General features: G+C 52.6%; 1 protein-coding gene across 2 annotated transcripts in view; it reads left to right on the forward strand.

The window, feature by feature from the left end:
- MPP1 (MAGUK p55 scaffold protein 1) overlaps positions 1-13,689 on the forward strand; it is a 40,640-nt gene that overhangs the window by 24,337 nt on the left and 2,614 nt on the right. For both annotated transcript variants that reach the window (XM_054038833.1, XM_054038832.1), the window contains 6 exons: positions 2,057-2,253; positions 2,738-2,844; positions 5,445-5,525; positions 7,005-7,085; positions 8,724-8,926; positions 10,192-10,266. In XM_054038833.1, the coding sequence (XP_053894808.1) occupies positions 2,057-2,253; positions 2,738-2,844; positions 5,445-5,525; positions 7,005-7,085; positions 8,724-8,926; positions 10,192-10,266 (744 nt within the window). The remainder of the gene's footprint in view (positions 1-2,056; positions 2,254-2,737; positions 2,845-5,444; positions 5,526-7,004; positions 7,086-8,723; positions 8,927-10,191; positions 10,267-13,689) is intronic.

Here is a 13,689-nt window from a genome sequence, read left to right on the forward strand (position 1 = left end):
GGGAGCTGGTATGGGCAGCGGTACAGGACCGTACTCACACATTGAGCCCTTTCTATCTGTAAAGGTCCCCAGTGTTAGCCCTCTGGGTTGCCCTGCCTGCTAAAGCCAGTGTGATGGACATGTTTGTGAAACTTAGGTGTGAGTTTCCTAGAGGTGGCCAGGGAGCAGCTGGAGAAGTTTACTCAGCAAAGGTAGAATCCCAGGAAAACTGCTGCTCCTGGGGAGGTGTGGACACAAAAACCCAGCCTCTGAGACCTGCTGCCTTGGGCAGAGTCTCTGCTGCCTCAGGGCTGGACTGGAGAAGATGTCTGGTTATGAGGGATCAGGTCATTCCCTTCCCTGGAAACTTCACCACTCCAGCCCCCACTCCCCAAATCGATGCTCATGCTGAGACCTTTGTGCTTGAAGACATTACCAGTCTGTTCTGTGGCTTCTGGCACTTGACTCCTAAGTGATGGTATCATGGCTGCTAGCTCTCCTGCCCCCTCGGTTCAGATACCTGAGTCCATGCCTGCTAGAGAGCTGTGTATGTTTGGTATATAGAGGAATTCCCCTGGTCCTGCCTGCTGTTGGGTTACTGCACTTTATCTGGCTGGCTCCAGGTCAAGTAACCCTGTCTAGGCCCTGCTCTCAGTGACTTGCGTTTAGGTTTTGGACTAGCTCTGATTGATAGTGAGAGTCTTAAAGTTGGGAGAGGGAAAATAGCATGTGTGGAGGGACTGACCAGCAGCAAAGTGAAAACCTGAGACAACTAGACCACAAGGTCCTGATCTGCTCTGGCTCATCCCATATTGGAGGGACTAGAAATGGGAAGGAGAATTGGTCCTCTTTGAAGCAATGGTTGTAGCAGTTAATGTTCAGTTCAAGGCTCTCTCTTCCCTCTGCCCCGCTCATCCCACCTTTAACTACCTGTTCACCACAGTTCACCCCCAGGAAATGGAGTCTTTCCCCGTTTGTGCCCTGACCTCTGGTAGCGCTTGCCTCACACTTAGACTCTTAGATTTCCCCAAGTATGATGCCATTCCTCCTTCCCCAAGAGATTCCCAGAGTCAGAGGACACACAATTTGCTGGGATGGCCAGAGGAAGGCATGGAGTTAGATTTTGGGTGGATCTAAAAGCCCCTCAGACTGACCATTGGGTTAGCCAAAGGGGTTGGGGGAGTGTGTAAGTAATTCAGGGGCAGGCAAACTTTTTGGCCAGAGGGCCGCATCGGGTTTCATAAATTGTATGGAGGGTTGGTTAGGAGAGAGGGTCATGGCCCCATGCAACCCCCTGTTCTCTGATGGCCCCTCTGGGACCCTTGCAACATCCACACACCCCTGCTCCTTGACCCCTGACTGCCCCCGGGACCCCTGTCCCCATTCAACCCCATGTTTCCCCCCTGACCCCCATCCATATCCCCGCCCCCTGTCCACTACCCCGAACTCTGCTGCCCTCTATCCAACCCCCCCTGCTCCCTGCCCCCTTACCGCACTGCCTGGAGCACCGGTTGCTGGCAGCGCTACAGCCGGGCCACGCTGTCGCTGCCGCCGCCACCACCACACAGCACAGAGCACCGGGTTAGGCCGGGCTCTGCAGCTGCGCTGCCCCAGGAGCTCCCCGTCCCACTGCCCAGAGCATTGCACTGACAGTGGAGCGAGTGAGCTTAGGCGGCAGGGGGGGAGAGACAGCAGGGGAGGGCCCAGGGGCAAGCCTCCTGGGCCAAGAGCTCGGGGACCTGGCAGGACGGTCCCGCAGGCCGTAGTTTGCCCACCCCTGACATAATCTAACGTTTGGTATTTCTAAGTGCTTGGGCCCCTTCGCTCTAGGCTGTGGCATCTCTTCTAGCTCATCAGGTCTGCAGATAAGATCTGAAAAGGGGGTCAGGGACAGGGGAGACTAGATGGGGATGTGCCCTATACTTGCAGCTCAAGTTTGGGCCAGTTAATTTCTTACCCCATCTTGTATGGTCACTGCTCGGGGACGTCACAGGAACCGCGTAGCAGCAATGGCAGAGCCAAAAGCACATGGCATTGGCCGGCTGACCTTTGGCCTGACCTTTGGCCTCTTCTCCAGATGTTCATGAGGGCCCAGTTTGACTACGATCCCAAGATGGACAGCCTGATCCCCTGCAAGGAGGCGGGGCTGAAATTCAAGACCGGGGACATCATCCAAATCATCAACAAGGATGACAGCAACTGGTGGCAGGGCCGGGTAGAAGGGTCCTCCACGGAGTCAGCAGGGCTGATCCCCTCCCCTGAACTGCAAGAATGGTATGTTCCAGAGCTGCTGGTGAAAGCAGATAGGGGGGTTGGGGGACTCCCAGTTGCAGGCTCTGTGCACAGCTCCAAGTGCTGCATCTCCAGCATGGGAGCTGCCCATGGGCTGGTAGCTCAGAATCCCCGCCTTGCATCCATGTGGAATATGTTTCAGAGATGAGACCGGTGTAGGTGCTGCTCCTTGGAGAAGCCGGGCCCAGCTACTCAGTGCAGAGAGCTAGGTAGACTGTCTCTTTTGGGATAGGCTGTTGGCGCCCTGTGACCCATGGGTCTAGCCTGGTGCTGCCCTGATCACCTTGGTGTGGACACTAGATCTGGCAAGGAGATACTCTCTGACCCCTTTGGCGTGAGCCCTGAGTATCCTTTCCTTACTCTTGTGCATTGAGGAAATCTTGATGCTTCTGGGGGTCGCTAGGTTTGGACCAAAACCTGACCTGATCTGACCCCCTCCATCGCTCGTGTGTTTTTCCCCTTGCAGGCGTGTGGCTAGTACAACCCAGTGCAGTCAGAGCGAAGCCCAGAGCTGCAGCCCCTTCGGGAAAAAGAAGAAGTGCAAAGACAAATACCTGGCCAAGCACAGCTCAAGTAAGCGGCCCCCTTCCTTGTCATGAGCCCTTGTCTGTTGCTGCTCAGAATCAACCCTGGCAGCTCTGTCACCACAATGCACCTTCCCATTGGGCAGTAGGACAGGGGTGCTCGCAGGACTCTGGTGCTTAGACCAAGCACTGGGCTCTATGAGGTCGTTTCACCGGTTGAACAGCGTATGCAGAGTGCCGCAACCTGGTGACGGGGCTGTGATCCACATGTCCTCTGCAATAGGCTCCCCTGGTCATGTGAAAACTGTCTTTCCTGGGATCTCTTAACTTCCCCCTCCTGGGAACAATGCAGTCAGAGCTGCACAGCATGGCAGTGTGCGCTCTGGTAGCTGTCTCCTTATTGGAGGCTACCACACCTACTCCCAGGGTAGCATGAGGAAAGGCATCTTGCCCAGCGCTGCGTCTGGCATTGGCTTTTCTGGAAGAGCCCCCTCGGGTACAAATCAGTCAGATGACCCTGAGTCATCTGGTAAATGACTCTCCATTATTTTCCCCTCGGAGATCTCTCCTCCTGTTTGTAAAGCAGCCTGCAAAGAGCCCGACCCGCTGGCTTTGTTTACATTGCTGCTGTGGAGTCGCAACAGGCATGGACTCGGAGTGTACACAGGGAGGAGAGAGGATGTAATCTGGGTTTAAACAAGCAGTGTTCTCAGCCGGACTGGAAGGAAAGAGCTATGTAGGAACAACTCTGCCGGCGGCTGGTGCCAAGGGAGGAGGGGGGTGCTGCCACTAGGCATTCGGCTTTGTAAAAGAGCCATCTGTGTTTTTTTTATAGTTGTTCTAGGCCCAAGTGCGTTAGCTGGGGATGGGTGCAGAGTTAAATCCCAGTTCAGGAGGGATGGGCAGAGACCCATAACTAAAGATAATGTGAAGCCTGTTGTCCTACCAGAGGGATGGTCCCCAGCCCAGCCCCTCCTGCAGGCTCCCCCACCTGATCTCTGCCTGCTTTGCTCCCTCTCCCCTGGGATTTTGCTCTCCCAGAAGGTCAGCTCTCTGCTCTGCATTAGGAATTATGGGCCCAAGTCTCCCCTGCACTGTGTCATCGTTTACACTGTGCATAGTGACACCCGAGCATTGCCATGGCACCCCGGTGACAAGTTACACCCCTTCTGCACAAGGCACCGGGAAGCAGCTCTCTGGCTGGAATGCTCAGAAGGGCTCAGCACCCACAGCCAGGGCCAGAGTTTGGCACAGTGGGTACATGATGGGTGCTGAGCGCCTTTAAAATCCTGGTCCTTATTTGGTGCTGAGCTGCCTTGACTGTAGGAGTGGAGACCTTGGAAATCTGGCCCTGAGCTAATTTATGGCCCTCATCATCAGATGCATCTGGACAAACACAAACCCTGCACTCAGGTCCTGGCAAGTCAGCGGTTTTCAGTTCAACTCTTCTTAAAACTTTGTAACAGATCAGAAATCTGTTCCTCAATCAGGGAGAATCCTCCCTATTCACCACCTTCATCCAGAAGTCCAGCCAAGCCAAGCCAAGCAAACAAACCCTGCTGGTTAAGTGATGATCTGCTTGTACTAGTGAGGTTTTAAGGCACCAGGACCTGAAACTGACCCGTAATAAGCCAGTGCCAACAATGCCCCAGAGAACTGAGTGATGGGGGGGGTGGAGAGTTGTGTGACCAGAGCCTGGGGACATGCTGGCACCTGGCCTGGCCTGCAGTCTGGGAGATGGTGACAAACAGGGCAGTAAATCAAGGGGATAAATAAAGATCCCCACAACTCACTCAGGGGAATAAACTAAGATCTCCATAACTCCTTCAGCTAAGCGTTAGTCTTGCAGCTTCCAGTTTGGCTCCTCTGGGGTCCAGACTCCTGGGCAGAACTGAACGGGGAGAGGAGAGGATCAGCTGTTTATTTCACACCTTGTCACAACAGTTTCCCCATATTAATCCCCAAAGTAAGTTACCATTTGCTGATTTCTCTCTGCGGCTGAGTTTCTAAGGGATGCAGTGTGACCTAGGAGAGAGCCTCAGGACCAGAGCTGAGTGCATAATTGATTTTTTTGGTACATGGGCCAAACTGAAAAAATCTTTAAAAAAAATCAGATTGGTTTGAAGCAAGTGTGATGTTTTTGGGGTTTTTTTTGCCAGGGGAAAAATCATTTGGGGTTTATTGTTTTGGAGTGCTTTTCATTCTCGCGCGCTCTCTCTCTCAGGCACGATCTTTTTTTAATTTTTGCTAATTTTTTTTCGTTTAAAATTTAGCTAAATGTTGAAATGAAATGCCATTTTGGAAGGAAAAGTCAAAGCATTTCATTTTGACTTTAAAAAATCTCAATTTTTTTTCCAGCCCAGACTATTCACTGAATTTGGAAATAGTTTTGTGCCCCCCAAAAGGCAAGTCACTTCCCCTCTCTGTGCCTCAGTTTCCCCATTTTTAAAAGGGGGCTAATGATACTGACCTTTGTAAAGTGATTTGAGATCTACTGATTCAAAGTGCAATATGAGAGCTATGTGGTGGTGGTGATATTATATATCAATGCCAATACGTCCCAGCGGCCCTGGGCAAGGATGTGCCCTAATTTTGCATCTGGACTGGTTCTGATGCTCTCTTGGTTCCATTTCCCCTCTCTCCTCCCAGTTTTTGACCAGTTGGATGTGATTTCGTATGAGGAGGTGGTGAGGCTGCCAGCCTTCAAGAGGAAGACCCTGGTGCTGATAGGTATGGCCCTGCCCCTTCTGTACGCATTGTGCTTTTCTGGCCATTGTCCTTCTCCATCCCGATCCTGACAATGGACAGAACGGAACCTGATAGAGCATTTCCATTGGGGAACCCTGCTGGCTGAGGGTTAGTCAGTTATTCCTTTAACACGGGTTTGATCCCAAGGCAATGGGAGTGTTTCCATTAACTTCAATGGATTTTGGATCAAACCCTTGATCCTTAATACAACATCAGCTGGTGGATTTATGACCTACATCTGGCCTGAATAAAATGCATTCTCCTCGGATTGAGAGTCCTCTGGATTCTAAAGAGATTTGTGGGGGGGTTTGGGGTGCTGCAAGAGTCACCCCAGACCCCCACTCTCCCCCTGTTTTGAGCTGCCCCTGCTGGCTGTGCAGTAGAAGTTACCATCCCCTCGTTCAAGAGCTGAACTGGCATCCTCAGGCACAGCTGTGCTGGCCAGCTCGGGCATCTAGAAACTGGCACTGTTAGCAGTACCCGAGTCATGGTGTGAATTGTACTGCAGAGGGAACCTGGAGAAGGAGCAGGGCCCTGTGTGGGAGGAGGTGGGTTTTCAAAAACAATGCAGTTTTTTTTTTTTAAAGAATGATAAAGCTGCCTCTTGTTTAAACCTAAGGGTGGGAATCAATCCCTGTCCCAAGCCTTCCATGGCACAGACCCCTTGGTATGAGACTCAGGGCATGTCTACATGGGGACACTCAGGAAAGTAATTCTAAATTAGCTTTTAAAGTGGGTTAGTTAAACCACATTAAATCCCTGTGTGGATTAATTAATTCAGAATTAAAGTGGCCTTAATTTGATTTATCTTAATTCACTTTAAACAAAATCTAATTAAGACCACTCTAATTCTGAATGAGAGTCCACACGGGGATTTGATGTGGTTGAATTATTTCATTTTAAATTCATTCCTTTCGGTAATTTGGATTAACGTTGCTGAGTGCCACTGTGTAGACACTAAGGTCAAGATCTTGAAAGGTATTTTGGTGCCTAACTCCTATTGGTTTCACTGGGCGTTAGGCACCTAGGAGGATCCAGACGTAACTCGGCAGTGCCGAGGCTGTGCCTGGCCCAGTCCACGGTGAATCAGTGGGCTGGCTCTGGGACTGGAAGTGCATTGCCCTGTATTATGGCTGTATTGAAAAGAACAGGATCTCCCATTTTGCAGCGTCTGGTCTGTTCCAAAGGGGCGAAGAGGCTCAGCTATCTGGCCTGGGCAGCCATTATCCCATTCCTTCTGGTGGACGGACTCAGCGACCCAACAGGGATGGAATTTCCATGGCTAGCTCATCCTGCTCCATCCCTACCCGCTCTCTCTGCCAGAGGTCCTTCCTATGAATAGGGGTTCTTCTCTTACTCCCCCACATGGCTCCTGTGATCACCCTCTCCCCTTCTCCAGCACAGGAAAAGCCTCTCTGGGGGGGCACTGATCTCCCATCCCTCTCTCATCCTCTTGCACAGGTGCAAGCGGGGTAGGTCGTAGCCACATTAAGAATGCCCTGCTCAGCAAGAACCCAGAGAAGTTTGGGTATCCGGCTCCATGTAAGTAGTCACCCACAGTGGGGTCGGGCTCTACAACCAGAACTAGCCATTTTAAAGCCCTAGGAAAGCCAGTTTCCCAGCACTCACTCCTAGCCTTGCCTGAAGACTGCATAGAGCTGGGGGGTTTAAGGTGCAGAAAAGCTGTTTCAGGGAATGTTCAGAGATTGCTCCAACTCCCTCTGAGCCCTGGACAGTCTGAGCTCATAGTCACTGAGCACTGGGCTTTACTGGGCGAAGGATACCAAAAATAGTCCCTGGTTTTTTTTTTTAAATAAAAAATAAAAAAAGGGAAGCTCTAAGGCATTCCTAAAACAGATTTTCTGTACCATCCGTGGGACATGCAGAACCCCTGTGGGGGTGAAGTGCCAGGAAGATGTGATTGATGCTCCTTTGGAATGACTCACGAGAGTAACGGGACCACCCTAAATGCCATCAGAGAATGTTTCAGCCCCATGTGTTCATAGATACAGGAGTGCACAACCTCAGTGCAATCAGCCTTGAAATCAGACCCGAGCTCCTGTCACTGGATGTCTCAGTGACCCACTGCGTTGAGCGAGTTTTGTCTGGTCTGTTTTTGCTAGTGTTGCTAAAGTGGCTCTGGAGGTTGCCCGCAGTCATATTTAGGGAAGGTGTTGTAGTCCCACAGGGTGCATGCTGGGTAAATGGGGCCTGCCTCGACCAAGGCAGCAGCGTCTCCAGCACACTTGTACTTTCCAGCAAGATGGCAGCTTATCTGTCCCGGGGGCATCTTTCCTTGCTATTGGGGAAAGCGAGTGGGCTGATTACCCTGTGTTCTGCCATAACTCCTGAGCAGTGCCAGTGCTGAAAACATGGCAAGGCCAGCTGGAGAAGAGCACATCCAGCTAGGCCCATGCTGGGAATGGCCTGGTGTGCACGCAAAGGCTGGTGGAGGTTGCTTTCATTGGGTTATCTTGGCTTTTTGGAGCCTCCTGCCAGCAGCGGAGAAATAGAACAAGAGGTGTCAGGAGCCTGGCCTCAGAGCTGGTAGGTCAGTGTTTTCCCTTGACTTTAAAGAACACCATCAACATGAAACCTAGTCAGGTTCAAAGCAGGCTTCATAGGTCTTGCTGGGCCTGATTTTTGTTACCAATAGAACTTTAACTATCCAAAGAGTTACAGTCCATTCCAGGCTCTAACATGAGCCCTTGTTCCCAAGTGATGGAGCTTACAGTGACTTTGGCTGGCCAATGAATAACACCAGCTTTGCCATACTAATCGCTAGGGGCAGGGCTGGGGGGCCCTTGACATAGGCAAGGAGGTTGAGAGGCAGGAGTGCTCCAGATCACCTCACCTGAGCAACTTTCAAAGCACTACAGGCAGCAAATCCATGCTCTGCCCAGCCTTGTTCCAAGCAGCAAAGGGTTAAAGCTGGTGGAGGCCCTGCCTCTCTTCACCAACTGCTCACTTCCTCTGGCTCCCCTCTCCTGGCCTCCTTAGGGTCCAGCTGAGCCCCACTTTTGGGAACACATTAGGCTTCCCATTGTGCAGAATGGTACAGCAGCCACCCTCTCCACAGCCTTCCTGCTCAGTAGTCACATTGGCCCAAGCTGGCTGCCCCTTTGGTTCCCTTGTGGGGTGGCAGCACGGGTCAGTCACCCAGCTCTCCTGCCCATCCAGACACCACACGCCCCCAGAAGAAGAACGAGGTGGATGGGAAGGACTATCACTTCATCTCCACTGAGGAAATGACCAGGGACATCTCCGCCAATGAGTTCCTGGAGTTCGGGAGCTACCAGGGAAACATATTTGGCACCAAGTTTGAAACAGTGCATCAGATCCACCAGCAGGATAAAATCGCCATCCTGGACATTGAGCCGCAGGTGAGGGGGAGGGACGGGGGCAGCGTGTTAGGGGTCAGAGTTGGAAAAAGCACCTCTAAAATTTGCGGGGGCAGCTTTGCACCCACATTTAACTGCACATGCAATTGCGGGTGCAAAGGAGGATTTAATCCTGTCTTCCCAACTGTGCCCACCAGTTGTGCCCGCAGAACGCTGGGGCCCATCACTCGCGGGCATAATGTTAGTGGCTGGGTGAAAAATGCATAACCCAAGGAGGGGCTGGGTGAAAAGGCAAGGCAGTGAAAGAGCAGGCCATTTGGCTAGGAGCGTGGGACGCTGTGGAGGGCAACTGAGCTGGACTGAGCTATGCACCTGCTGGTAGCCGGGGGGAAGGGCATGGAGGGAGGAAAATAACCACAGAGATAAAAACCAACGGATGGATTCCACCGAGTGCCCCCGTACTGGGCAGATACCTTGGGCGAGACCACTGCTGATGGCCCCACGCCTTCCTGCTGCACAGATATTCCAGGGAGCACCCGCCTCCTAGAAGCGGAGCATAAAGGCAGATGGCAAAGCTGCCATGGGATTGGCATATCCATCCCCAGGGCACGGTGGAAAGGGCAGGGGAATCTGCGCCCCAACTCGGCGACTTACTGCCCTCAGCTGACGAGGGCATGGAGGCAAACCTCTCCCCTCAGTCAGAGCTGACTGTTCCAGCCCTTAATGATGAAGGCTGTTCTGTGGGTCCCTGAGAACTTTCCAATGGGATGAGAGAGGATAATTACAGCTGCGGAGGTCACTAGCTGCTGGCCTGGAGAGGTAGATCACACTAGCTCTGCTCTACCCTCAGGTCTCACTATTTCAGGTCGGCACTGTCTAGCTAGCAGAACGTCAGCTGCTCCTGCAGCCGGGCCAGCATCCACATGGCAGCTGCTGGAAGGATGCATTCGGAATTCTTTGCTGCATCCTGAGCTAAGGATTTTTAAAATGAATTTATACTTAGCCGATGTGACAGGCCTGGAGCCCAAAGGCCTCTGGCAGCAGCAGTGCAAGCTGTCCCCAGCTCCACAGAGCCAGCCTTTGACCCACCTCTCTGTGGCCAGCTGTCTGCCTCCCTCTGAGGCTGGCAGATGCCCTGGGTGTGATGTTCGGGGATCTTGGCCTTCAGCAGGGTCCAGCAGAGCTGGCAGTGCTCTGGAAGGCAGGAAGGGCCTTGCACTCTGCTCCTAGCAGAGCTGCCCTGCCCTGAAGAGCAGCTGTGCTCCTTTTGCTCCTCATCCCTCTCTCTCCCTGCCCTCCATCTGCAGACTCTGAAGATTGTTCGCACTGCCGAGCTGTCCCCATTCATTGTTTTCATCGCGCCAACAGACCAGGCCAGGCAGGTGGGTGCCGTGGTGTGGCGGGAGGTGGAGCAATTATGCAGGTGTGACGCTGGCCAGCGCATCTGGCCCCGATGTCCTCCCATACTCACTCCCCCATGTTCATTTGCCTCTTTGCACCCCTCCGTGGCCACTGTGGCTTGTGGCCGGGGGATGAAGAGACCTTTCCTCACAGCAGTGGGACCCCAAAGGTACGGTTCACCCCAAGCAATTGTTTCTGTTCCCTTTCCTCCCTGGGGACTTGTTCTCCTGTCCCCTGTTCAGAAACCAGCTTGCCCGTTCCCTGTCGGGTGTCTGGGTTTTCCAGCTGAAGGAGTGAAGTTCATCTGAAATATCCCAAATTTAAACCTCCCTGAGTGCACCAGGTAACTCCAAAGCTGTGAGCGTGGGTGCACCCCGCCCCCCAGCTGAGGGCACACACCCCCCCCCCGGTGGGGGCACAGAAGCTGTTTGTAGGGGGCTGGGAGCTGATTCCCCATTCATGATGGTGGCTGCCTGGACTTGAACAAGTGACTTTGCAAAAGGAATCCCTTAAGAGGTGAGATGAGGCAAACCTGCCCTTCCCCCAGGGCTGCTTCCCCTGCTCTTAGAGGGATTGTGGTGGCTGGAGCTGAGGGAGTGAGACTGTCCAGCATGTGTGCTCTTCCATAGCTCTCCACTAGCGCCTGGCTGCCTCCAAGCCTATAGGAATAGCGAAGGCAGCAAGACCTGCACCCCAGACAGCAGCATAGCTGGGGAAGATGCCCCCTGCTGCTTCATTCTCCTCCCCCACCAGAACTGGGGAGGAGAGGGCTGTCTCAGGACTGGAATTACAGGGGATGGGGCAGTGTGGGCGGAGGGTTTGTCAGCAGCTTCTCCCCAGAAACCCCTCCTTCACGGTATGAATCCCAGCTAAGGTGCTGAGTTTCCAATAGGCGAGGACACCAACCACCTCACAAATGGCTCCCTAAGGGGCCCTGGCATTCACGGATTCTGACTTTGCCCTGCCCAGGGCTCTCCTAGAGCCAAAGCGCTGTCAACTCGCAGTAGTTTCTAGCTGCAGAGACCTTCCTGCTGTCAGTGAGACTCACACTGATTAGACTGCAGCCAGTCCAAAACAGTAACACCCATATCAGCTGCCCCTCTCCACCCTCATGGGTATTTAATGGTGTAGTCTCTGGTGCTGTGCAGCAGCCAAGTGATGGGTATTGTATGAGAGACTGGCTTAGGTGTGTGGCTGGATGGGTCCCTTTGTCCTGCCCTTGAATAGTCTTGCCTATGCAAATAGCACACAGGAACAGCGTATGTTCTCTTGATTATTTAGATAACTGAGCTGCTGCCCCTTACGACTGAAGATGAAAGGGGGGTTTATGCAGCGATTTGTTCAGAAAGCATTGGGCTCCCAGGCTGCAGCTTGCAGCAGGCATGTGTCTTTCTAACCCTCTTGGTTCCTTAGCGGCCCAGCTAAGCTAACCCGTTGCTAAGCAGAGTGCCCGCGTGGCAATGGCAGAGCTGAGAAATTCCACACAGCTGGACATTGAAACCAGGGGCCGAAAGGAGCAGGATGACCACACATCCCGTTTTGGCTGGGACAGGCCCTTTTTAAGCCCTATCCCAGCCGTCCTGACTTTTTTGGCAAAACTGGGCATTTGTCCCGTTTGCTCTTGCCAACTGATCAAACTGGACAAATGCAGTTTTGCCAAAAAAGTGGGGTGCAACCCCTAACGGGGCACAGAGGAACGTGTGGGGGGGGAGGGAGTGGCAATGCTAGCCCTGTGTGGGAGTGGGGACTGGGGATGGGGGAGTGAAGGGGGGCCTTGGGTCGGCCCTGTGGGTGTCCCATTTTCCCTTGTTTACTCCCTAGAGGAGTAAACAAGCCCTGCCTGAGGCGTAAACAAGCCCTGCCTGAACTCAGTCCTGGCCACACAGGACCCCTGCTCTATGCTCTTGGACAGGGCTGGCTGTCAGTCAACCTGTAGCTGGGGATTAGGTTGCAGACAGTTTGATCAGGCAATTGTAACAGCTGGAGGGTTGATGTAGCCTTTGAATGAAGTGCCACCCAGAAAGTGATTAGTCTGTTGTGAAATGCTGTCCAATGGAAGGTGTTATGTAAGGGCTAACTCTTGTGCTAGCTGAAAAAGTTGTGGGCCAGCTGGCTTCAGGGGCCTGCTACCCCATGCACCTACTGTAGTTCCTGAAGGTGCCAATGTGAAACAAGGCTGAGCTACTATTGCTAAGAACTGTCTTCTGCCGCAGGGGACAGGCCCTGGGTGGTGAAGCAAGTGCTATATTTAGCCTGCTTTCACAGTTCAGGTAACTGTTTAGTAAGTTAAGGGGAGAGTTTAGAGCCAAAACCTGACCTCCAGCAGCTCAGAGGGCAGAGAGCTGGGGTATTTTTCCCTTCTAAATATGCTCTGGCTGCTGAGTGCCACACAGAGAGAGGGGCACAAGCTGCAGCAATTCACTGTTGCCCAGAGCTGAGCTCATGATGCTGGTAAACAGAAGAGCCGTGTTAATTTCAAGTGCTACTAGGGACAGAGACGAAAAAACAATGTTAGAGAGAATCAGAAAAACAACAAGGAGTCCGGTGGCACCTTAAAGACTAACAGATTTATTTGGGCATAAGCTTTCGTGGGTTAAAAAACCCCACTTCTTCAAATGCATCCACAAAAGCATATGCCCAAATAAATCTGTTAGTCTTTAAGGTGCCACTGGACTCCTCATTTTTGTGGATACAGACTAACATGGCTACCCTTCTGAAAGAGAGAAGCAGGAAGGAAGTTGTATTGGAGTTCCTATTTACAATATTAATTGGATGCTGCAGTAGGCTCCTGCAGGCCTGCAATACCTTCAATAGCTCGGTGTGTTGCAGAGTGCCATGCAGCCACCTCTGACATCTGCCATTACTAAAGGTAGCCCTCACAGTAGAGGTACTAGGAAAGCAGGGCAGAGAGGCCTGGTTGGGCTGTGAACAGAGACTGATAGTCCAACTTGCAATGAGTCTGCTGTCTGAATAAACCATGGGAGGGAGGGGAAGTAACTTCCCTGAGCGCATGCCACTGGCCAGCAGCTGGATTGGGAACAGAATTCTTGTCCAGAGGCCCAGGCCTGCACCCTCATCCCTCAACCACCTGTCTCAGCCTTTGGGTCTCTGCTCCAGAGCCAGGTTGAGGAAGTTTGTCTCCCCTGGGAAATTTACCAGCAGAATTGTATGGCTCTAATCTCCCTGCTGAGGGACACCTAGTCAGGAAGGGATGCTGCCTTCCTCTGTAGCTGATAGCACATTCAAAGCGCCATAGCGAAGAGGCACTGTTATTCCTATGTGCCCATCTGGGAAGCTAGACCAGTATAAGACTGCTGGGAAAGTGCCCCGGTAGCCCAGCTAGAAGGGATTTCTTTTCACGTGGGAATTGCAACCTGCATTGAGGTGTATAGGTCCTCTGCAGG

Source organism: Malaclemys terrapin, chromosome 9, assembly GCF_027887155.1.
Source record: "Malaclemys terrapin pileata isolate rMalTer1 chromosome 9, rMalTer1.hap1, whole genome shotgun sequence".
Classification (NCBI taxonomy): Eukaryota; Metazoa; Chordata; order Testudines; family Emydidae; genus Malaclemys; species Malaclemys terrapin.